The 25,685-nt window shown below is 39.4% G+C and overlaps 1 protein-coding gene and 1 long non-coding RNA gene across 7 annotated transcripts in view; one reads left to right on the top strand and one right to left on the bottom strand.

Moving 5' to 3' along the window:
- TBC1D31 (TBC1 domain family member 31) overlaps window positions 1–25,685 on the bottom strand; it is a 65,384-nt gene continuing 39,699 nt past the window's right edge. For 3 of the 6 annotated variants that reach the window (XM_035011844.1, XM_035011848.1, XM_035011850.1), the window contains 11 exons: window positions 23,828–23,961; window positions 23,327–23,506; window positions 21,602–21,834; window positions 21,002–21,154; window positions 19,890–20,025; window positions 16,224–16,316; window positions 10,783–10,923; window positions 9,043–9,237; window positions 6,917–7,055; window positions 2,251–2,346; window positions 1–339 (listed from right to left, as the gene is read on the bottom strand). In XM_035011844.1, the coding sequence (XP_034867735.1) occupies window positions 197–339; window positions 2,251–2,346; window positions 6,917–7,055; window positions 9,043–9,237; window positions 10,783–10,923; window positions 16,224–16,316; window positions 19,890–20,025; window positions 21,002–21,154; window positions 21,602–21,834; window positions 23,327–23,506; window positions 23,828–23,961 (1,643 nt within the window). In that variant the 3' untranslated portion in view covers window positions 1–196. Of the gene's footprint in view, window positions 340–2,250; window positions 2,347–5,444; window positions 5,596–6,916; window positions 7,056–9,042; window positions 9,238–10,782; window positions 10,924–16,223; window positions 16,317–19,889; window positions 20,026–21,001; window positions 21,155–21,601; window positions 21,835–23,326; window positions 23,507–23,827; window positions 23,962–25,685 lie in introns of those variants that run through there. The other 3 variants (XM_035011845.1, XM_035011846.1, XM_035011847.1) reach the window with 3 other exon arrangements.
- Window positions 5,519–8,645, top strand: LOC118015173. The gene is made up of 3 exons (XR_004680548.1): window positions 5,519–5,606; window positions 5,849–6,062; window positions 8,377–8,645. It is a non-coding gene; the product is annotated as an uncharacterized LOC118015173 (long non-coding RNA).

Here is a 25,685-nt window from a genome sequence, read left to right as displayed (position 1 = left end):
TTTAAAGCTTCAAAAATTTTATTATGAAAAGTACAAGAAGCCATTTACAAGCCCAAAGCATCAGAACGAAATAGTACACATAATTTTTATACACACATTTTTTTCTGTACAAAAAGGTTGACCTCTCTAGGGATATAAAATAAATAATCTGAAAATCGGTGTCACTGATTGCAAAACAGGTGTCTCTCCGGCTCTCTCAAGCCCTCTGTGTGGCCAAAAGGTGAGGCGGCTGACGTCTGTTGCGGGCCTGGACGGTGAGTCTTTGGCGAAGATTTCGTACTCTCTCCACAAGATCCCGCTCCGTGGTGTCCCACTGTATTCTTCTTTGATTTAAAGAAACTTCAAAACAAAATTTAAAGTTAACAACAGTTTAATTTTCTGATGTTAGCAGTGATATAGCATTTATTTTAAAGGTAAATACGTTGTCAAAAACCAATAATGAAACGAATATTCGAGAAACCAAACTTCTCGAACAAAAAAGCCTAACCTATTGTTTCCTATATTGTTCCACTTACAAGCCAAATATTTATTTGTTGAATTGAATGAAGGCTATCAGAGAACCTACTTGCTTTTGTTTATATAGCAATTGTTTTTAAATTTGGGGGCTATAGACTATAGATAATCTTTTAGATCAGGAACAAATCTTGTCCAAGAGAGGGTGAGTGAGTTAATGATGAGAAAACGCACTCCAAGTTGCCAAAATTAATATTTAGAAAAGTACACGAAGACTACTTTCCCAATGACTAAATAAAAATAAATACATCAAATGGTTTTCATAGTGGCCAACACAGGAGCGTCCAATTAAAATATTACAATGTGTCCACATGCAACAGCCATTTCATACTGCGTTTGAGGGGCTAGTAAACACTGCAATCTGAAAAAAAAAAAGCACCTTAAAAATACACTTCTCTCAAACTTACATATTCAAACAGCTCCAATTTCTGAATATGATACTTTCCTCCATAGGAATACAACTTTTATGTTTTGTTTTCTGCTAAATAACCTGAGCTTACCAAATGTCTTGATTTGATTTTCTAACTTAGAATTACCTAACTAAAAATTTAAGTTCTGACATGTCGGACTAAAGAACAGCTGAAAATCCCATGTACTTTCGTTCGACCTACACGTGACTTTTGGTTTAATTCCTAGTCTGACACAGAATCTATGGATGCATATGAAGCATGAGTTAGCAAAAATTTACAACACTGGAATCGCGTGCCTTGTTTTTAGGGATATTTTTTATAAAGCTTGTCTTCAGGGGACACTGTATAAGAATCTGTTCTTCTAAAAGAACTCAAAAGATCTTGTTAAATTCTGCTCCTTCTATATGATGGTTTTGTTGAAAATGTCAGTTGAAATCAAAGTCTAACAGAGTTTCTTGTCCCCTCCCCCGTTTTAAAAAGAAATCAATACTGGGAAAACAGCTCCTTTATGGGCTAATGCTGTGACTTTTTTTTTTTTTAAAGATTTTTAAAATTTATTTATTTGAGAGAATGAGAGAGAGAGAGAGCACATGAGAGGGGGGAGGGTCAGAGGGAGAAGCAGACTCCCTGCCGAGCAGGGAGCCCAATGCGGGACTCGATCCCGGGACTCCAGGATCATGACCTGAGCCGAAGGCAGTCGCTTAACCGACTAAGCCACCCAGGTGCCCTGTGACTCTATTTCTGTATCACGTTTCCACCCTGTCCCTTGCAAACATAAACAAAAACTTGCAGGGAATCAAGCGGAGGATCAAAAGTCCGCCATTCAGCAGGAAGCTGTTTGTCTTGGGCAGGTGGGCCGCTAGGGGCCCTGGCGGTCCACCACAGTGACCCGGGCAAAAACCCCTGTCTTCAGCGGCTATCGGACAGGGCCCAGTCCAGAAGAACAGAGTCAGAAAATTCAAGTATGTAATAGCTTTGAAAACTAATGCTCAGATTTTCTCTCCACGAGGGTGTAAAAACTGGTTGTGAAGATCATTACTTTAGTTAGTGACAGACTTCTGTAGGTGCCTATGACTAGTATCAGAGAAAGGAAATGACATTAGTGACATTCATCTGACAAACGTTCGCTACCTGGTTTCGGTCTGACCAGTTTGTTCTCTAGCTAGAAGAGCTGAGAACCCTGCGCTCTCCATTTCAGGAATTTCCATTATCAACCCCTGGGAAAATGGCATCAGCAATGCTGCCAACACAATTCAAGCCACAGTCTTGCTTAAATGAGCGCTATGTTTTAAATGACGGAAGAAAGATTTCTTGCTTATCAACTTACTGCATGTCGAGGAATCCATTTCCGAAACGTCATCTAATTGTGAGGTCCGAGGCGCACCGCTTGAGGCGACCTGTCCGTTTGGGTAGCTGGGCACTGCTGTTACACAAGCGAGGAGATACAGACGGTGTTTGGGAGTGAGTGGAAGCCATTGTGCATTCCAAACAGTCCCTAAGAAATGCCAACTGCCACAGATGAAAAGCCCCCAGTTCTGTTCTGAGAGCTGAAGTTTTGGTGACATGTTTTAAAAACACCTTTAGCCAAGACAAAAAGCCGACCAACCAACCACTCAAAAATAGAGATGTTAGGAGAGAGATCCCAAATATTTCTTGGACAAGATTATGAAATGTGATGAGCAAGCCTTCCCTGAGAACTCCCCAGAGCCCACCCTTGGCAGCTTCCACCGGGTGGGGCCTAATCGCGGCAACAGAGAGCATGTGACAACCAGCGAGAGGCAGGCTCTCCCCTGAAACCTTCCAGAACAGCGAGCGGAGCAGGGTTCCGGCACCAACCTGGTGCCTCCCCCTGTTTCTTGGTCAATTACTCACCTCAAAAGTTATACTGGCCCCTCGGCCGTGTTTTCACTGTTCCCCAACTCTTACACTTTTTCAGTAAGACACCAAGGTCTTTTTTTTTTTTTTAATTTTTCAGGCAAGTGTCATGACTGTCCCTTTCTACTCCCATCACTAGGGTCCAAGCCGCTAAGAACCAGGCCCAGACTGTCTGAGTTACACTGACTCATTAAGATGCCTGCCTTTTACCTGGTCTCAAGGGCTGTAGCTAATGGTTTTAACTCACAGTTTTGGCTCAATGAGTCATTAAGACTATTTGGGGCTGATTACCAAATGACTCACTTGAACTGGCGTGGGGGAAATGGGATGTGAGAGTCATCCTCAAATATGTGAAGGGCTGTCATGTGGCAGAGGCAGTAGATGTAATCTGCATTTGCGCCTAAGAACTGTTTCCAATGAGGGAATTTACAAAAAAAAAAAGGCATATTCAATTTTACACAAGGAGACATAGTTTGTAAATAAAATACTGGCAGAAATGGAATTGGGTAGTGAGCTCGCCAGCTCCATGATATTCTGGCAGAAGCTGGATACCCACCATTCACTACTGCACCAATGATTTGCACAGATCCTGGCTCCTCCAGATCCTTTCATATCTGAGACCTCTCTGGCCCTTGTCTCTCCTCTGTCCTCCAAGAGCCATACTGGCCCGGGGTGTTTCCTTCCTCTTCCTGAAGGGCCGTGGTGTAAACACCACCTCTGTCCCGGCACTGAATGGTCCCCTCTGCCGACAGCCATGCTTCAAACATTGGCTGAGCAGACTCACCTATGAACGTTTAAAACAAAAATCCAGCTTCCTAGCTTCTATCCTAGATCTACCAAATTAAATCACTGTTGGTGAGGTCCTTAAGAGGGTTTTTTTTTTTTTTTTTTTAAGATTTTATTATTTATTTGACAGAGAGAGAGAGATCACAAGTAGGCAGACAGGCAAGCAGAGGGAGAGGGAGAAGCAGGCTCCCAGCTGAGCAGGGAGCCCGATGTGGGGCTCGATCCCAGGACTCCAGGATCATGACCTGAGCCGAAGGCAGACGCTTAACGACTGAGCCACCCAGGCGCCCCGGTTTGTTTTTTTTTAAATCTGCAATTTACAAAAAACTACTAAATGTTAACGGGAACACATTTGAACACATAAAGAATAAAGCAAAAACTCCACCTTATGGTTAGGGTTAGGGCCAAGAGGAATGGCAGGTCCAATCTGCTGGCACTGTGGTGAGCTTCCCAAGAGTTTGATTTGAGAGCGTGGGTCAAGGGAGTGTCAGGCTCATGGTTTGCGCCCAAGGGGCTGGCAGAAAGTGGGGGTTCGCTGGAATGGGCATGCAGATTTCTACTGCACTCTATGGTTTCTGGAGTTCCAAATGGCTTGGTTTCCTTCTGGGTGGCAGGCTGAGTCCTCTGGCATTGCTCAGGTGTCCCCAATCCCTGGGGCTTTGGAGCCAGGCCTCTGGGGACAGACCCCTCAGAAGCCATGCTAGGGTTAGGGGTAAGACCTAGGGGCATGGCAGTCCTGATCTCCCGGCGCTGTGGCGAGCTTCCCAGCGTTCTGTGTTAAGGGCGTGCGGCATGCAAGTTCCCGCACAGGTTTTTGTACAGACTCGTTTCCGAATCTCCTGGGTACATACCTATGAGCGCAACTGCTGGGTCATACAGCCACTTTATGTTTGACCTTCTGAGAATCCTCCAGACTATTTCCCAAAGCGCCTGCCATTTCACACAAGCTCCAGCACCGTCCCCATTTCTCTCTGACCCTCGTCAACAGTCGCTGTGTTTGATTATAGTCACGCTAGTGGGTGTGAAATCGTATCTCATTCTGTTCTTGTATTTTTACTTTTCACATGTGGTTTTGGTTTGTATTGCCCTAGTGACTGATGGAGTTAAACGTCTTTTCTTGGTGTGTACTGTGGCCATTTGTATCTTCTTTGGAGAACTGTATATTCAAATCCTTTGCCCATTTAAAACTCTGCACTAATATTTTATAGGACATGGCTATTCAGCTACAATTTAAGTTTATGGACCACGGATTTCAGGGGCAGCAAGGGCCATTCACATTGTCTAGAAGGTCCTGTTTTCTAGAAAATAATAAGAATTTCCTCCTCACTGCTAATAAAGATTTGACACTAAGCAAAAATTTTATTTTTTTGAAGATTTATTTATTTGAGAGAGAGAGAGAGCATGAGTGTGGGGAGGGCAGAGGGAGAGGGAGAATCTCAAGCAGACTCCATGCTGAGCGCAGAGCCCAATGCAGAGCTGGATCCCAGGACCCTGAGATCATGACCTGAGCCGAAATCAAGAGTCAGACGCTTAACCGACAGAGCCACCCAGGTGCCCCCCACCCATTTAAAAAATTTTAAATAAATGAGCCGTCATTGGCAAGCTCTTCTCTGTTTCCTACTTCCTGGTGCCTCCATTCTGGGCCCTGAGTGACAAACAAATGCCAAGCGCCTCCAATCAAAATGCCATTTTCCTAATTACAGCTGATAATCTCCTAGTGTTAAGAGCAAGTGACTCCGATTTCATTTACACACCCTGATTAAGAAAGTGACAAATCCTTACACGTTTGCCTTTTGAAAAATGGATGATTATATTAACCAAATTATCTCTCGTTGGTGAAATTTAGGAAAGTTAAAAAAATTGAAGTAGCTCGGTGGGACGACCCCAGGGAGGCAGAGGGGCCAGCATGCGGGAAGATGACTGATGACCGACGGGGAAGCTTCTGCAGTTTCTTCCTTTTTTCTATTTCTAAATCCACAGGTTCTCTAACAGCCTCAAGCATCGTTTCTTTCTAGAGGAGGGGTAAGTGCGAGAGGGTTAGGGACAGGTGGCAGCTCCACAGCTTACTCTCTCATAAGCCAGCTGTAAATATTTGCTTTGTGCAAAGAGTGACAGTCCCCTCCCTCCTGCCCCAGGGGTGGGGGAGGGGGAATCCGGGACCTGAGTCTAAAAGCACGAGAGCTACTGAAGAGTTTCAAAAGTAGGCATAATTAATGCAGATGCTTCTAACCTACATTTCTACTTTTCAAATGTGTGAATTACAGAAGTTACACCCACAGCGACATTATTCATAGAAGCCAAGAAGTGGACACAACCTCAATGCTCATCAACTGATGATGAATGAATAAATACAATGTGGAATACCTCCGAAACGGAATACTGGCAATAAAAAGGATGACATACTGATGCATGCTACAGCGTGGATGAACCTCAAAACATCATGCAAAGTGAAAGAAGTCAGACACAAAAGATCATAGAGTATGTGATTCCATTTATAAGAAGTTTCCTGAATAGACAAATCTATAGACACAGGAAGTTGATCTGTGGTGGCCAGGGGCTGGGAGGGAGTGAGGGGAAATGGGGAGTGACTGCAAATGGATACAAGGTTTATTATGGGGCACTAAAACCGTTCTAGAATTGATTACAGTGATGGTTGCACAACTCTGTGAATATATATATATATATTTTTTACATATGGCAATACCATAAAATTGTATACTTTAAATAGGTAAATCATGTGGTATGTGAATTATTTATCAGACTGTTGCTAAAAAAAGGTAATCCATATTTATTAAAAAAGACTAGAACAATACAAAATGTAGTAAAATAAAAGTTCATCGTAACTGCACTTGATTTTAGAATTCTAAGTAATTTAGGTTTTCAGCTGATGCCACTGAAAGTCTGGCACCAAAACCCAAGGGTTATAGTAAGTTTCCTTGTGCTACTTTACTATACTATTGTTTTGAGGACCAGCTATTGGCAAAGCACACATTTTTATCAAAATAAACTAGAAGCACTTTGGGAACAAATCATATTCTGATAGATTAAGAAGATAACAAGGACCATGGAACCATGGAATAAAACAGAACTCTACAGGATAGTTGAGAGTTTTCTTGATCAATCAGAGCTTTTTTTTTATTTTAAACAAAACAACCCCCCCCCCCGCAAAAAAAAAAAGTCCCAGCAACCAAAAAAAGGGTGACTATTGATCACCTTTTAGCTGAGCACTAATTTGAATAAAGTATACCTCAGGGATTTATTCATGATAGCAGAGCACATGAAGTGCATAAGTCTGTAATATCATGAAGAGAAAGGCACTCATGGATACTCACCTTTACTATACAGATGTTCAGCATGTTCTAAAGCATCATTTATCTCTTTCTCTAGAAACCACTTTCTAGATGCATCTGCGAGAGCCAAAGCTTTCTTTTCTGATTTCAAATGAAAGTCTTTTTCTTTAGCTTCCTCCCACTATATGCAAATAAATGAAAGAAAAGAAAAATCACCTAAAAGTTGGGGTAATGTCGCTTCCGACAGTGGAGTAAGTCCCTTTTGTTTCCTCTACTCCACTTCCTTTGGGGTTCCCATGGCATGCAGGATCTGTTCGGTTTTCGGGTAATCTGAGTGCCTGTCTTTGACCTTGAGGGCAGAGGCACTTCTCACGTACCACTCAGTACGTCAGGGGGCCACACAGCACACAGATGGGTGCCCACTGTCTTTGAAACAACAAGTCATTTCAATACATGTCGAATCTTGTGGGATTCAGCTAGTTTTTTAAATTCATGACAATGGTCTTATTTAATCTGAACGCTATCCCTTAATAAAATTTGCCCAGCTCTGGTACACATGCTGACCAACCTCAGGGAAGTCAAGGAATTTCTATGAACCCCGACTTCCTTTTTCATAAAGTGAGAAAATGATGATCTTCAAATTAGCTCAAGGGTGACGAAAATAATGCAGTTAAGATATCCTACAACTCCCAGAGTTCGTCAGTGTTCTATGCCACAGCTCCTATATACAAACACACACAGTCTTTATGTCATAGAAACATGAATGCATGAAATAACACAACTTCAAAGAATCATCAGGGCCAGGAGGGACCACAGAAATCCAACTGTTTCCTGTTACTGAGGAGGAGAGAGAGTCTAAGTGATTTTAAGGCCACATGGTAGTCAAGCTAGCTTTAGAAGTCAGGATACCAGACACAAGGGAGTATCTCTGTATAACAGGAAAAGCCCTCACAGTGATTCCGAGTCCACTCTCAAACATACCACTTTACCCCCCGCCAGCAGCACCAATGCCAGTAATCCTTGAAGACGTGGGCCTCCCCCATGACTCCCCTGGGGGGCACAGCCTCAGGGGGTATCCCCCACCCCTTCCTTGACTCAACGTGCTATCAGATAGGGCCGCGTACCCTTTAGATGGGGTAGCAGGAAAATGAATAGGAATAGTGACTTGAAGGAAAGAGATTATAAAGAGCTTTTGGAATAGACGTCCCAACAGAGCAGAATAAAGAGGAATGAACTACAGCCAGTTCTCTGGTTCCTGATCTCTCCCTAGCTCTTCAGTGTCCTCAGGGAAGTCCGTGTGTCTGTGGTAAGATCTGCAGAGCATGGGTACCAGAGCTGCTCACGGGATCAACTGAAGGATACATCTGTGTGACATGACGTAAACTCTTAGCTGCCGCCCCAAAATCCTTTCTCTGATTCTTCTTTAGGAAAAGAATGCGAATTTTATTTGGGATGATAATGCTCCCTGCTAAAAATACCGTATTTCCCAACACCCTTTGCAGGCGAACGTGGCTAGAAATGTGACATGGGACTTCTGGAAAGGAGTTAGAGTTGTCTCAGCTGGGAGTTGGACCTTTTATATGTCTGCCCTACCTTCGTTCTGCTGGCTGGAATGCATACGTGATGGCTGGAAGTCCAGCAGTCATCTTGGACGGTGAGCCATCCTTGAGAAGGAAAGCCACGCACCAGGAAGCAGTGCAGAAAGACTGAAGGGGCCACTTACCCTAATGACCTCGGAGCCAGGAAACAACCCTGGACTTCCTACCTCCACACTTCTTTCATGTGAAAAAGAAAAACACGTCCATCTTGCTTACAGTCACTATTATTTTGGGTTTTGTTAGTAGCAGCTACATATAATCCCTAACTGTTTAAAAGTCGTCTACATTGTAAGAATCAAGAATTAGGTAATATTAGTAATATTATCCCATCAGCCAGAACAAATCTACTCCAGGAAGCTGAGTTGAGAGGTGCTAATGTAAACAAGAAAGATGCCTAGTCATTTTTAGGTATCATATTAGATTACTTCTCTGCACATACCTATTACAGTTAGATGATCTTTAAGATCTTTTCCAACAAAATTTATCTGGTTTGATGCTTTTGTCATTTGATTATGTAATATTTCAAAATTTAAATGATGAATAACAAGAAATTTGTGACACCATTCTTACCTTTTTAGCTTCCTCCCCCATCATTGCATCTAATACTTCTGTTTCTTTCCTTCTGTTTTCCCGAAGAAGTCTGGCCACTTCCTGGTAACACTCGTTTCGCTGCAGATCGTCACATCTTTGTTTATGTAAAGCTTGAATTCGCCAGTCGGCATTTAGACATGCTTGTTCAGCTTTTGCCAAATTTTCTTCAATTAACTAAGAAATATTTGCAAATTTCAGAAACAAGGTCAGACTATATATAAAATACAGTATATCTGTTCAATGCATCCAAGTGTCTAGGGTAGCTGTTTTTTAAAGATTTATTTATTTGAGAGAAAGAGAGAGTGCATGGCAGGGAGGGGCAGAGGGAGAATCTTAAGCAGGCCCAGCGCTGAGCACAGAGCCCGAGGCAGGGCTTGATCTCATGACCCAGAGATCCCCACCTGAGCCGAAACCAAGAGTCGAACGCTTAACTGACTGAGCCACCCAGGCGCCCCTAGGGTGGCTGTTTATAACCTTGGTTGCATATTAGAATCACCTCACGGTGTTTAAAACAAACTGGTGTCCAGGACCCAGCACAAACCAATTATATCAATCTCTAGGGTGGCAGGATATTGGAACTTTTTTTTTTTAAGATTTTATTTATTTTTTGACAGAGAGCAAGAGTCAAAAAGAGAGTCAAGCAGGGGGAGTGGGAGAGGGAGAAGCAGGCTTCCCGCTGAGCAGGAGCCCAATGCGGGGCTCAATCCCAGGACCCCGGGATCATGACCTGAGCTGAAGGCAGATGCTTAACCGACTGAGCCACCCAGGCGCCCCAAGGATATTGGAACTTTTAGAAAGGTGATTCTAATGCATACACAGTCAAGGTTGAGAATTTCTAGGCTAAGCATTAAACAATTTCCATTTTTTAACCTTTTGAAAAGGAGGCAGAAGAGCTCATTCTTACAGACTGGACTAAAGCCTACAAGGAAAAATTAATGGTAGGCTATTCTGGTGGGACCACCTAAGGGATTGTTGTTGAACAGAAGGTAGGGAAATCTTACACTATTCCTGGCTTTTGGACCAGGGCCAGGCCTCACCACAGACCCATTTAGCATTTTGCTAACTGGATAATAGAGAAAGTTCTTTCCTGAAGTTCTCAGATTCTATTTCAATTCACTTAAGCCAGCATTTCTGAAAGGGTACTCCACAGAAATTCTACAAAATAAGTTTGGGAAATTTTCTTAAAGAAAATATCCTCAAATGTGGCAGAAAAATACCCAACTTTAAACAGCACTTCCAACACTTACTTGCCACTCTCCACTTTACTGAGTAAATAGTTAATTAATATCCTACAGAATATACTTTGGAAATGCTGGCTTATATACCAGGCGAAGACCTGATGTTTTGCAACTAATCTACTCAGGGACAATTTCTGAGACATAACACAGTAGGTTAGTATCTATAATGTTACTATTTCCCTTTTATTTTCTCCTAAGTCTTAAAATTCTTAGAGTATAAAAGATACATGTATATGTCTGGCAGTGAAGTGAGTAACCTGTAAAAATAATGTGAGATTCTAGGAACTGTGATAACTGAAGCAAAGAAATGAATTAATGCAACTTTATAGAGTTTAATGCAACTTTATAGAGTTTAATCTTGAATTTCTTTTTTTGAAAGGATGACAGATGTGGGGGGGTGCAGGGCAGGGGAAAATAAATATATAAAAGAATGACAGACCTGTCCCCCTCTCTATATACACTAAATTTGCCGTATTTTTACCTCCTGAGTTTTTTGGTTCTGAGTTTGATCTGTTTCTATCAGTTTATGAAACATGTGTTCTTCAAGATCCACTTTTCGTCTAAAGGCATTTGCATCTTCTCTCATTTCTTTTGCAACAGCTTCCTGATTTCTAATAAGATTCTGTTAAAAAAATCAATTGTAAAAAAAAATCACAAATCTATATAATAATGCTAGAACACAAAATGACTTTTTTTTTCTAGAATACTAGCACACAAATAAAAAATTGGCATTTGGTTTTCAAGTAAAAAGCAAACAGCAGTGACATCACGGAAAATACAAGAAAGGACCCCTGAAAATTCTCTCATCCAAAAAAGCATTGAGAACACGGGCCGACCAACTTTTTCAGAACTCTGAAATTAACCAAAGGCTTGCAGCAATTTGGGGAGCATTTACTCATAAAAATGGCTGAATCCTTAACAAATACAAACAAATAAAAAAAAAAAATGGCTGAGTCTTGGTAAGAAGAGTAACCCTTAGGGCATTTTTAACTTGCACTATCCCTAGTCCCACCCTACCCCTAAACTCTGCATTAGCCTTGAAAACCAGTAGCCTGGAAGCCAGTGGAGGGGGTAAAGTGGAGTTGGAGCTCCTTCAAACTCCGTTTAACCTATTTGGTGGTTCTGGAAGAACCCACTCCCAAGGTTGTCTTTATCCGTCCTGACTCAGAACTCACTCCTTTGAACAGCCTTTTCCCTGGGGACATTTGCTGAAAAACATTGGAGGAAACTGTTGAATATCTTGGCTGCCTGAAGCAGTGGATCACAGTGTAAACCACAAGTTAATCAAAAAGATTTACAGAAAAAAATCGGAGAATCAGATGTCTGTAGGGGACTTTGAAAAGCTCTGATAGATTCCTGGGACCCTAAAAGTCCATGTGCATGTGTAAGGCTGTACACATACAAGGGCTATGTGAACGCTCAGATCTGAGAAGGTCCTGGGCTCTCAAGTCTGGTGAACTGAGGTACTACACGGTCAGGAAGTGAAGTCTAAGATAGAGTTGTAAACTACGGAGCCAGGTGTTGAAGGCGTGTCCCAACATAGTGCACACAGAGCTCACTGGCAAAGACTAGAAGTGTTCTGGTTCAAGGCAACTATGGAAATCTGTCTGGTCACTAACACTGAGTAAAGACTTTAATTTAGTTCTATAAATTAATTTTTACAGAATTAATTCAGACAAGTGACTAAGTAAAGAGACAAGAAACCCCGAGGAGGGGGGAGAATCTGATTTTCAGAACTGCCACATTACAGTATTTAAAATATCTAGTTTTCAACAAAAAATTACATGAGATATTAAAAACCAAAAGAATAACTCCACGTACTCTGAATAGTTAACCACACGTTCTCCATTAACCACATGTTCTCCAAAGAAGTGATAAGAACGGCCAATAAATATATGAAAGCATCACTACATGGACTAGCATCATTAGTCATTAGAACAACGCAAATCAAAACCCCAAGATACCACTTCACACCCAGTAGTATGGCGACAATCAAAAGGACAGATAATAACGACTGTTCACAAGAATGTAGAGAAATTAGAACTCTACACTCCTAGGGACATATCTAAGAGAACTGAAAATATATGTTCAAACAAAAAGTTGTACATGAATGTTCACAGTAGTACTACTCATCCTAGCCAAAAAGTGGAAACAACACCAAATATCCACCAATTGATAAAAGGATAAACAAAATGTGGTCTTATCCACACAATGGAATATAATTCAGCCACAAAAAGGAAGTACTCACTCATGCCACTACATGAATAAACCTTGAAAACATTATGCTATGTGAAAGAAGCCAGTCACAAAAGATTATACATCGTATGATTTCATTTAAATGAAATGTCAGAATAGGCAAATCCATCGAGACAGTAAATAAGTGCTTGCCAGGGTCAAGGGACTGGGGAAGTGAATGCTAACGAGTATAGTGGTTGAAGGGAAGGATAGCAAACAGTATTCATGAAAATTTAAGTTAAAAAAGCCAATTGTATGTACCAAATAATCTCATTTATCCTTATTAATGATATTAGCAGTTATTTTCCAATTTAGGGATTTATTTCTACTTTTCTAATTATCTACTGGCAACATAATTACCTTCATAATGAAAAATAAAAATGTTTTCCAGTGTTATGTAGAGAAGATATATGTATGAAGAATTTTATTGCCACAAATTGTAAAGCACTTAAACATCCAACGACAGAAAAAAGTTTAAATAAGTTATGGTTCATCAATATCTATTACAAATGACAACAAGATATGTAGTCATTTAGAAAAGGGATTTTATTAAGTAAAAAAGAAAAGCAGAATATAGAATCTTAGCTACTCCATAAAGAGGTAAAATGATGTATGTGTAGAGATTAGGGATTAGGAGGAAAACAGTGGAAATCTACAAACAGCAAAGAGGAAGGAAGACAAGGTGGTGGTTTAAAGAAGCAGACGGGGGAGAGAAGTTGTCCATCCATTCTGTAAAATGGTAGAGGGTTTTAGGCCAAGGGGCAATGATGGGAAACTAGTATCTATCCAGCTCGGGCCAGTACCAGACACTGTAAGGGTGAAGGGTAACTTAGTAGCCAGAGTTATTCAAATCCTGCACATTCCAAAGTAAGGATTAGCCCTTGACCAGCTCTAAACCCCTGTAATCCCCTGCCTAAGAGTGTCTCTGTATGCCTGGGCCCTTGGGCTCTGCCAGATAGTTTGTGCTAATCACGTGGCTTATGGTAGGAGCTGTAGGACACACTGTATCAGCCTGACCTCTGCAGAGCAAGTAACTAGGGTCAGGCACGTGCACACTCCATGCCTATGTGAGTGACTCCCAGTAGAACCCTGGATACTAAGACTCGAGTTGAGTTTGCCTGTTGGCAATGCTCTATATGTGTTGTCATACATCTTTGCTGGCAAAATTAAGTGCTATCTGTATGACTCCACTGGGAGAGGACAAGGGGAAGCTTGTGCCTGGTTTCTCCGGGACTCTACCTTATGTGCCTTTCACCTTTGCTGAGGTGTTTTGTTGAGTAATCTCTACCCCCATCATGGGGCTCAAACTCATGACCCCGAGATCAAGAGTTGCATGCTCCACTGACTGAGCCAGCCAGGCGCCCCCAACCTTGGCTGAGTTTACTCTGTATCCTTTCAATGTAATAAACCATAACCGTGAGTATAACAGCTTTTCTGAGTTCTGTGAGTCCTTCTAGCAAATTGCTGAACCTGAGGGTAGTCTTGGGGAATCCTGTCACTGATATATAGATATTAATTCATTTAATCCTCACAGCAGTCTTGGCAGGGGTGGTCCTACGCCAAGGAGAATGTACATGTGCCTGAGAGAGAGACTGAGACAGAGGCCGAAATTGGACTTGGTGAAACAGGTTTCTAGGAGATGAAGGGGATGGAATCTGGGTCAGAGGTTAGTATGTACTTGTTGGTTTATATTTAATTTTATTCTTTTGTTAAAACAAATTTTATTCAGGGGTGCCTGGGTGGCTCAGTCGTTAAGCGTCTGCCTCCAGCTCAGGTCATGATCCCAGGGTCCTGGGTTCGAGCCCCGCGTCAGGCTCTCTGCTCCGTGGGAAGCCTGCTTCTCCCTCTCCCACTCCCCCTGCTTGTGTTCCCTCTCTCGCTGTCTCTCTCTCTGTCAAATAAATAAATAAAATCTTTAAAAAAATTTTTTAATTCAAATTAGATACATATGGGTATTGAGCATATATTTCCAGTAGGGGTCATCACAATACTGTCTGTTTTCTGGGATATAATTTGTTTACAAACAGACGCAGTTAATCAAACTAATGTAAGAGCTAAGTTTGGCAGATAAAGTATTAATCACTAAAACTGATGAAAATGGCAGGAGCTGCACATCTGAATCTAATGGACCAGATAAAGTTCATGATTTTATAAGTTAGTTTTGTTGAGTAGGCTTGGTCTTCTCTAACTCTAATAGTTTGCTTAATAAATACTTTCCTCAAAAGAGGGCAAAAATGATAATGATCCATAGAAAGAAACTCAGCATTACTTCTGGGGCATTCCTGCCCAAAGCGTGTTAAGTTGAATTGTATCATGAGGAAACAACAGACAAATCCCAACTGAGGGACACTCAACAAAATATCTGGCCAAATGCTTCAAAAATATCAACATTATAAAATATAAAGACAGACTCAGGAGTGGTGCCAACATAAAGGAGACTAAAGAGACATGACAACTGAGAAAATGGATTATGTGAGATTTTCTTTTGCTCTGAAGGACATTTGTACCACAACTGATAAAATCTGAATAAGGCTTATACAGTGGATAACAATCATTTGTTCATTTCCTGATTTTGATCATTGTTCTGTGGTCATGTGATGATTCCTTGGTTTTAGGAAATATACACTGAAGCATTTAGGGGGAAAGGGGCATCAGGTTTGCAATTTTCTCTTAAAAGGTTCAGAAAAAAAATTTATCTACTGTGTGTACAAGTACATACAAGTACTGTGTGTACAAGTACATACAGAGAAAGAGAAGGATAATGCCAATTTAGCAACATGTTAATATTTGAGTATCTGAGAAAAACATATTTGGAAATTCTTAGTATTTTTCTTGCAAATTTTATGTTAATTCTGAAATCATGCCCTGCTGGTGCCACCACCCACCTCCCCCAAAGAAAAGACAGTAAAAAGTAAATTTAGGTTTGGTCCAAATGAATTGAATCTAATTCAAAATCATAGGAGACTTAGTCAGGGTGTAAATCCCTGGCTCAGTTCTAGAAGTAGTTCAGTGTGGAACTTTAAAAAGTGTTGTAGATACGAATGGATGCCGTATGTTTTAAATCTTATTTAATGTGAATAACAATCATATGTTACCTGTTACATATTTGCAGTTATCACTTTCAAATTATCAATTTCAAAGTCTCACTTTAAAAGAGGCTGAAGGAAGTGAAAACTTATGGTTTCAACATTAAATAAATGAATAACAAAATGCTTTTCCCAAATAATAAATATTTATATTAACAAAATTCCTTTTTCCAGTGTCGTGGAAACTAAATTATATATTCTAAGAAGATACTTGATCATTTATTTCCAGGAGATTCAAATTTGAAGTACTTTATAGCTCTTGTCTGATTTACCTGACTTACAAAGACCCTTATGAAGTACTGGGTCAATCACTATCAAAAAGATACAGGAAAACTCAGTAAGTTGGTAGAAAATTGTGAGGCAAAATCTGGGACTTACATCTGGTACCTCAGACACTAGACTAAGTCGCTAAGAGAAACATGAATTAAAGAATTACAACAAACTGTACACTCATTCTGGCTACCTTACAATCCTGGATGACAGTATATTCTGTTTAAAAAAAATTAAATAAAATGAACATTACAAAATCATGAATAAATACAATCTAAAAAGAGTTCGTATACGCCCTGCTTCTCTCATGGTGGAAACAGATGATTTATACCTTCTCATAATGTCTTTTTTGCGATTCGAGTTCCAGATGTCTCATTTCTAGGTCTTTCGCTGTAGTAGCAATTTCTCGATCTCTCATGTGTACCTATGGCCAAACAACAAAGTGTGAACACCAGAAAGAATTTACAAGATAATTTCTGTTTAACAGATTTAGTAATCTTGTAATCCAAACAACCCACTAAGAGTATTTTAAATAAGAAGTATTGGGTTTTGATACCAGAGTAACTGATAGTATATTAACATTCACTGTAGAATATAGGAATAATGCCTGAGTTAAAGTTAAAGCTTAATTTTCTAAAAAGGAAAGTACAATTACCATATGCTCATCTACTCAGGCTGCGAGAACAGACGGCAGTTCTTACCACACTGTATCAGCCAATATTATGAGTTAGAAAAACTTGAGCAATTTAAATTTGCAGTGGTTAAAAATATAGAATGTTTAATCTTATTAAATATAACTATATTTAATGTTCTTTTTGATTAAATGGCTATACTTAAATTTTTTTTTTAAAGATTTATTTATTTTTTTAGAGAGAGAGAATGAGGGTGAAGGGTGGAGGGAGAGAGAGAATCTCATGCAGATGCCCCACTGAGCACAGAGCCTGACATGGGGCTGGATCTCACGATCCTGAGATCATGACCCAGCCAAAATCAAGAGTCTGTCACCCAACCAACCGAGTCACCCAGGCACCCCTATAGGACTATACTTTTATAAATTCAGTTTGGCAACTAGTAACTCCAAGTTCAAATGTGCTCTGCTTGGACTTAGCTAATTTAAAGTTCACCGTTCATCAGATTTTGATTACTTGGAAACTTTTTACTTCTATACACTAGAGAGTTTGAATAAGGCCCTCTTTAGGTAGATAGAGAATCTTAGGAGCAGTCTTAAATAAATACTTGGCTGCCTAAAGTCTCCCATTTTTTGAGGAGTGATATGTGTTTCAGAAACAAAACAACCTATAACCCCATCTAAGCCCATTCATTTATTCAGTAAACATTTAATGATTGTATTATTATTTGCATCCGTAAGTATTAGACATTGTAAAGATAAAAGATACATGATCAAATACCTATCACTGGAGAAACAAATAGTAAAAATGAAAATACAGTGGGGTGTACAAGAGGGACAAACATCTGAGAAGTAAATAAACCACTGACTGGCAACCAATTTCACTTAAGGAGGTTACTGGGAAGGCAGCTAGCTCAAAGTGGGGATGTTTGAGTTCATGAAATAAGAGCAGTAAAAATGCCAACAGGCAGAGGAGAGGTTTGGCATAATTAATCATGCTTTTCAGGAATTTCAATTAGAGAAGCTCTTTTGCTTATGAATTTTTAGACAGACAAATAGCTTAGTGCCCGAGCAAACCCAGATCAACTTTGCTGATGCTAATGGATGTGCAATCACCCATGCGTGTCACCGTGGACTCAAGTCTTCCTGCTGGTGCCTGCGCTGTGAGGAGAAAAGCTCTGGCAGTTTAGCAGGTCAGAGCGCACTATCAGAATAGGGAGATGAAGGACAGGAGACTGGAAGGCTAAGCAGAGGCCAGATCATGCAAACTGAAAGGACTTTACAGGATTCTTTGACAAAAAATTGCCTTCACTATCTCAAAGAGTTTGGAATAAAGAGGTCAGAGTTCTAAGCCCGTATTACTTTTGGAGAAGAACATATGCTCTTCTAGAATAATGAATTATCAACCTCATTTACTCAGTGAGATCATGAAAAGGAATCACAGCTTTCAAAAACCAATTTAAAATTAATTGGCTTCAAGCAAAACAAAAAGTATTATGCTATAAAAGAGATGACAGATTTCGAATACAGACAAATTCAAAATACTTTCAAAGATTGAAAAAAATACTTAGTATTTTACCAAAACTAGGTTTAAAACTCCCTAAATTAAATAAATTAAATTAATTCAATGCAATCCTAATAAACATGCCAGCAGGATGGGGTGAGGTAGGGATTCAGAGTGATACGATTCTCAAAGTGTATAAGAATAGACTGCAGAGAACCCTGAAAAGGCAGACTAATAGTGGGAATGAGGCCCACTAGTTAGAAAAAGATTATGAAGCTGTTGTTCAGGGTGGTGCTGGCTTAGGAGCAGACAGAGCAATGGAGGAGATAAGATATATAAGGGAATTTAACACTGAATAAACCATCAGTTGGCAAATGACTTTGTTAATCAACAAATGGGTATGACTGTGTTCCAATAAAGCTGTATTTATGGATACTGAAATATGAATTTCATGTTTTTTAAAATGTCACATAATATTCATGTCATGAAATTATTGTTAGAATTCTTTTAACCATTTAAAAAGTCAAAGCCAGGGGCGCCTGGGTACCTCAGTTGGTTAGGTGACCAACTCGTGATTTTGGCTCAGGTCATGATCTCATGGGTCATGGGACTGAGCCCCGTGTGCGGCTCCGTGCTCAGTGGGGAGTCTGCTTGAGATTCTCTCCCTCTGCCCCTACCCCCACTCACACTTGCTCTCTCTTTAAAATAAATAAACCTGAGAAAAAAAGTGATCAGTCCAAATTGAGGTGTACTGTAAGTATAAACTGACTGCTAGATTGCAAGATTTAGTATAAGCAAAAAGTAAAACATCTCATAATGTCTTTATACTAATTACATATTAAAAAAATTGGAAAATATATTGAATCAAACAAAATGCTATTAAAATGATTTCCTCTGTTTCTTACCTTTTTTTTTCTTATTTTTTTACATGTGGCTGCTATAAAACAAAATTGCCTATGTGGCTCACATCATATTTCTACTTTCCCAAATGGCACAAACAGCCCATGTAAATTGAAAAGAAAAAACTTGACGGAAAATGGACAAATATGGATATACAATTTATAGTTCTTCTACAAATGGAAGATAACTGGAGAGATATTTAACCTCACTAGCAAGAAAAAAAAGATAAAATACACAACTTCCACCTATGAGATTGGCAAATATTAAGACTGATGTACTCCAAATTGACTAGGGTATAAGCACTCTTCTATATACACTTAAAATAACTTAGGTAGGTTCATTTTTGGAGAATAATTTGGTAGGTCTTGGAATTTACTCAACAAAACTATGTGTACTCAAAGATTTGTACTGAGAATGTATAACCTAGCACCATCTTGTATAGCAAAGCACTGCAAACAACCTCAATGTCCAACAAACAGCAAAGGATTAAGTAAATAAACTATAACATAGCCACACAATGGAATACTACGCAGCCGTAAAAAAGGAAAAAGCTCTACCATGTTTTCAGTTTATTTTGGGGACGAAATGACAGAAGAGTAGGGAAGGTCCATTTTTGACTCCCTGTATTTTATAATGGAAATTTTCTTATACTGGCCAGGTGCAAACTTTTATATTAAAAAAGGGCATTTCCCTTATTTCACAGTTAATGGTTCATTGATATTTCTATTTTTAGAGAAACAGTCACCAAGGACACTGGTCAAATTGACTAATTTTCTTGGCATTTCTAAATTTTTTTTGCTATTAGTGAAATTCGAAAGAGAAGAGGAAAAGCTGAAGGAAAAGGAAAAGTAAAGAGGCTATTTAGTATTCCCTGTGAATCCTAGCGAGGACATTTAACTTGAAGATAGGAGAGTAAATGGAGTAAATGGAGATCCTGTGTGAGCACTAAGATACGGATCATGAACCTTTCTCTCGATTTCATCGTCCAGTCTTCTTAGTTCCATTTCACGCTGATCTTGCTGCAGCTTCAGAAACCGCCTCCGTGTAGCATCTTGTAAGTGCATTTCCTTGACTTTCAGCTCTCTTTTCACAGAAGCTAGTCTTAAATACAAAATACATTAAGAGGAACACATAAACACATTTCCCAATATAGACTGAAGTGGAAAAATCGTATGTTTCACAACAATGAAAGGCCCGCCACTGACTTTGGCGTACCTGCCCCAGTCCCCTGGTGCTACTTTGGCATCCCGCACATGGAGAAATGATGCCCATGGCTGCCTTCGTGGAAAGGACAAGTGTCCAAACGCAACTGGCTATGCTTTTCGTATTTAAAAGTTCCTAACAGGTCTACTCAGATCACCTTGGTGCAATCAATATCCTTTATCTGAAGGAAGAATGCCACAAAGTGCTCTGGGGTCACCAAAGATTATGTATGCTTTCTCTGCCAGAATTTTAGTACAAGGTTAATGCTCAGTTCAGTAACTGTGTTTAACCCACACTAGAAATCAGTTTCGTAAAATCGCAACAAGGAGTAAAACTCAGTAAACACTTACAGAAGTGAGGTTCTCCAACAATTAGGCTTAGTCTCAGTGCTCATCCCATAATCTTAATTAATTGAAACATTTTGCTTTATTAATATACTTTTGAATAAGCATTTAATACTTCTTCCCCTATCCTCCAAAGTATGAGATGCATAATGAGATAATCATTTTATGTTCCAATTTTCAAGTCATATAGATATGTTTAAAACACAATTTTAAAAATTCTGCTCCCCTGGAGGTGATTTATCCAGCACTGTGTTACAAAGCATTTTTGCCTATTGTACAATGATGTTTCCAATAATGTCCTCCAGGGCACATTAGACTTGTGTTACTTTTGAATAATCAGTGCAGTCAGAATTCCATTTCATATGCCAATTTTTTGAAATGTGGTAGATGCAGATTTGTTATTAGCTTAAATTTTTGCTTAATGGAAATGCCACAGCTGGGTAATGTTACGTATATAGAAAAGAAAGAAGAAAATAAAAATTATTCAACTAACTCACAAATCCAGATTTTCTCAAAGTGGTAACACATACCTCTGTCTTTGCTGTATCATCTTTTCCTCCTCCTGTAAGAGCAATTCTCTCCTCGTTTCTTCGGCTTTACGAAGTAGTTCTTGTTTTTGGTACCAAGCTTCGTCTTCAACTCTCTGCTGGTCTACCTCAGCTTGCATATCTTCAACCATCTGCCTTAAGTAGGGAATACTTACTATTATATCCAGACACGGACAAGCCCCCAGGACACACTTGTGATTATGCAAGGGTAAATTGCTATTTGCCTGTCAGACCTTGAACTACTGCCTTTCACGTTCATATTTATCTCATCCAAGTGGCAGAAAGCACCGAAAAGGATGCCCTATGTAAGTCTCACCAAGAAATGCAAACAAAGAAAAAAATTCAAACAAAGAAAACTGAGTAATTTAAGTCCAACCAAAACACAAGATGTATACCTGATTAACATGTAATTGTTTTATTTCTATATGCAAGAATTAAATATTTTTAAAGATACTCCCAGCCTTCAAACTCTGATTTTACACAAATACTTAATAATTTACATGTGTTTTTCATAAAAAATTCTGTCTGTATTTATGACAGACTTTGCTACTATCACACAAAGAACAACTATTCCATGATTACCTCTCCCTCAGGTAGTCCAATTCATCAATCCTTATTCTTTCTCGCTCCTGTGTCTGATAGTCCACAATAAACTTTGGATATTGGTTAAATACTGGATATTGCCCTTTTGTCAAGGCCACAAAGACATGAAGCGTGCTTTTGGGATGAATATCAGTAGGAGTGGTATCCATGAGATGATAGACTTCTCTAATGATAACGCTTATATCCAGGTTATTCCGATGATGAAAAAAATACTGTAAGAAAACTTTGTGTTGAAATTGTGATTTATCTAATAAAGCAGTTACGAGGGAGAAAATAAGAGTTTAAAAATTGTGAATTTATCTTTTCTTCCTTTCTTTCTTTTTTTCTTCCTTCCTTCCCTTCCTCCCTTCCTTCCTCCGTCCCTTCTGTCCTTCCTTCCCCCCATCCTCCCTCTCTCTCTCTTTCCTTTCTTGGCAAATTCACTGAAACTTTTCTTAACCCAAGTTTTAAAATGAAGAGTCAATTTCATATTTTCAAAGTCTAATAAGATTTCAAAACCAAACTTCTGAAATAATACTTTTTAAATTTTAACTCCAACAGAAGGCCTCCTTTATATTAGAAGAAGAACACTTCAACCAACAATGGAGCAAACTCTTCTGCTTGGATTTTTTCCTTGCAAAATCCAAAATAAATAAATTTGAAAATAAATTAGCTTGATTCATTAAAAATATCTGAAATGTTTCCACACTATCTTGTTCTGCTGGCAGGTCCAAATTCTAAAATATATATAGATATGTATCTTGTGAACAGTAAGTAAAAATAAAGTTTGACAGGGGTGCTTGGGTGGCTTTGTCGGTTAAGCGTCCGACTCTTGATTTCAGCTCAGGTCATGACCTCGGGGTCGTGAGATTGAGCCCCTCGTTAGGCTCCGTGCTCAGTGGGGAATCTGATTGAGATTCCTTTTCTCCATCTCCCTCTGCCCCTCCCCACCCCTCTCTCTCTCAAATAAATAAATGTTTAAAAAAAGAAAAACTAAAAACCTTTAAAAAAAATAAAGTTTGACAGGAACCACTAAATAAGTAACAAACCCAATTCATCCTGTTTACCAAAAGAATCTCTCCTTTCATTTTTTATTTTTATTTTTTTAAGATTGTATTTATTTATTTGAGAGACAGAGAGAGAGAACACATACGAGCAGGGCGAGCGGCAGAGGGAGAGTGACAAGCAGACTCCCCGCTGAGTGTGAAGCCCGACTTGGGGCCCCATCCCAGGACCTTGAGATCATGACCTTAACCAGTTGAGTCAGACACTTAACCAATTGACCCTCTCCTTTTAAAAATCTCCTCTAACGCTTTCAAGTAACCTTCCTGCCATATCTCAAAATTCTCAGAGTAACCATTTCATATGTGTAATAAGCATCCAGATTGTCACAGACTGGATGGATCACTGATAAAACCACCCAAGGAATTAACAAGGACTCAACTGGTAAACATCCTTTACATAGGGAACAAGCGCTAAGCTCCAGTATTACCGTGTTTCTTTTCTGAAGCTACGACTTGAAGACAAATAGCGTGCTGTGATTGTCTGTTGGATTCGCGACCAACAATGTCAGAGTAAGGGTGTGATTGGATACCTTGCTCTCCACTCCATTACTCCCATCTGGCACTAGTACCTGACATGCAACAGGTACTCAATAAATGTATCTGTTCTTCAATGGGAATAAATGAGACTTGAGAACCGCGACTTAAGAACAAGGATATTTACCTCAAAATCATCTTTAAGACTGCAGTTGAGCAAAGGAGCTCTAGAGCATATGTTGTAGGCTACCACAGTCATCAGGAGGAATGAAGGATGGTTGGAAAAGACATTATCAAACAATTTTAGCCACTCCTCTCTTGTTAGTACTTCTGAAAAAACAGTTTCAAGAAGAGGCCATGCATACAGCTAAAATAAATAAGGAAAAACTTATTAGTGTTCTATGGAAAAGTCGTTAAGTCCTTGCTAATACTCTCTTACATTTGAGGTAGCTGTTAAAACCATTATATTCAAAACAATTCTGAAAAGAACTCCTTAATATGGACCCTTCTTTACAGACTTTTGGGAAAGCAGTTTAATGAAGAAAAAGAATGGAATACTGTTAAAAATACAAAGGATAGTATGTTCTTTTATTATACTCTTCCAAGAAAATTCTGTCTTATTTAATACCAGAATCAGTGTTAGCTTCCAAGATTAGTCATGTTATCCTAAAAACCTCACACTTCTTACCTGGGAAGTTATGTCATGATCTATGAAGTGCTGCAGCAGGTCTTTGTCGTGGAATGCCAAAACATTTTCTATCATACTGAGAATATTGATGGGAGGGTTAGGGAAATATTCAAACCAGTGTTGACACCAATTGACTATGAAGAAAAAAATTGAAAATCTATCTTTACCATTCTATATTATCAAGGGATTCTGCAATTCTTACATGAATCCACTCTATGTCCTCAATATGCCCATTAATAAAGAAAACATGACAACTCTTTAAGTTCTAGAACCATCGATTTTAAAGTTGCATCATGTTAACATTGTATTTTAGGTTTATAGAATTGCCCAATTTCTTCAACTGAGAGCAGTCAATGAGGAAGTGTCCATTAAAATAAACAAAACTTCCCAAAGTATTCCTGATCTTCCTGTAGGGCGCTCTGCTTCCTGCTTCTCCTGGTTAACAAAATGACCCTTCTACAAAAAGATTCCTTCTTAAGTCTTGACAATCTCCTAAAATCTACTCAAATTCATACCTAATCAAAATTAGAAAAGTTTATAAGAAATGTTCAAAATTACTAATTTTTTTTGAGAGAGCGTGAGGGGGGGTGGGCAGAGGGAGAGAGAGAATCTTAAGCAGACTCCACGCCCAAGGTGGAGCCTAACACCATGACCCTGAGATCATGACCTGGGCCGAACCCAAGAGTTGGACGCTTAACCAACTGAGCCACCCAGGCGCCCCCAAGATTATATTCTTACACATCAATAGCAACACATAAAAACAAATGGGCATGTATCATACCCCTATGCATTAAATGTTATAATAGCAGAATAAACACGTCCCTATTACTAGGACAAGAGTGACTGTTCTACGGCCGTGATAACAACCACCAGAACTGGTTTTAAATCTAAGCCATCGACGACAACTTATTCAGTAAACCTGACTTTGAAAACCAACCAGTGACGGAGGGATTCTCTGAAAGTCAGCCAGTGGAAAGCAGAATCTATTCTGCTCAAGATGCTTCTACAGCTCACGTTAACTCACTGAGTAACCACTACGACCCCCAAAACATTCTCCTAAAAACGCTGGTAAGATCAGTTAGTTTCACTCAATGGACTACGTCTAATCACCACAGCCCTCCTTAATTATTAAATTCGGATTTTTATTTTAAACACTGAATTGTGGTTCCATCCTTTGACAATAAGATCTCCTTTCTCATATTAGCAAAAGGAGGCTTAGATCGGCAGAATTTTGGATTATATCTGGTTATAAAGGGCCTACTAATTCCAGAAGTCAATTATTTATTAGTAAGTAAATGTGAGTTAATAATTGAGGCATAAATAAACTCTTGCAAAAACTAAGCTTTGAAAGAAATTATTTCAGCTTCTTTAACTGCTGCTCTTAACTTTAAAAGAAAAACCCAGTTCAGCAACACATGCTAAGTGTCTATCATGTCTCAGATACTGCTAGTCCTAGGAATTTTAAAACACCACACACACACACACACACACACACACACACACACACAGCTCAGATTTTTATAACTAATCTTCATCAAGAGAACACAGTTCTCAGTTAGGCATGAGGGAAACCCTGCTTTATACAGTGTTTGCCTTCTCTTCTTCTACTCTGCATGGTGTCACCACAACAGAAGTATGGGTAGAGGACCCAGAGACAGAACTCACCGGAGAAGAGGATAAAGAGAAATAACTGTGGAGATCCTTGGCTAAACTGGAAGAACTCCCTCTTGGTCATAAAAGAGACTGTAAACAGTGCTTAAAGATGACTTTTATAAACATATCCCAAAGGACTGTATTCCTTTTCCCCAGGTCCCAACTAGACTGTAAACCTAAAAAGCCAGAACAACAGTGTATCGCA

The sequence above is a fragment of the Mirounga leonina genome, unplaced genomic scaffold, assembly GCF_011800145.1.
Source record: "Mirounga leonina isolate KUSES-001 unplaced genomic scaffold, KU_Mleo_1.0 Mir_165, whole genome shotgun sequence".
NCBI lineage: Eukaryota > Metazoa > Chordata > Mammalia > Carnivora > Phocidae > Mirounga > Mirounga leonina.
The sequence above is the reverse complement of the archived record's forward strand: the minus strand, read 5'-3'. Positions and strand labels throughout refer to the sequence as shown.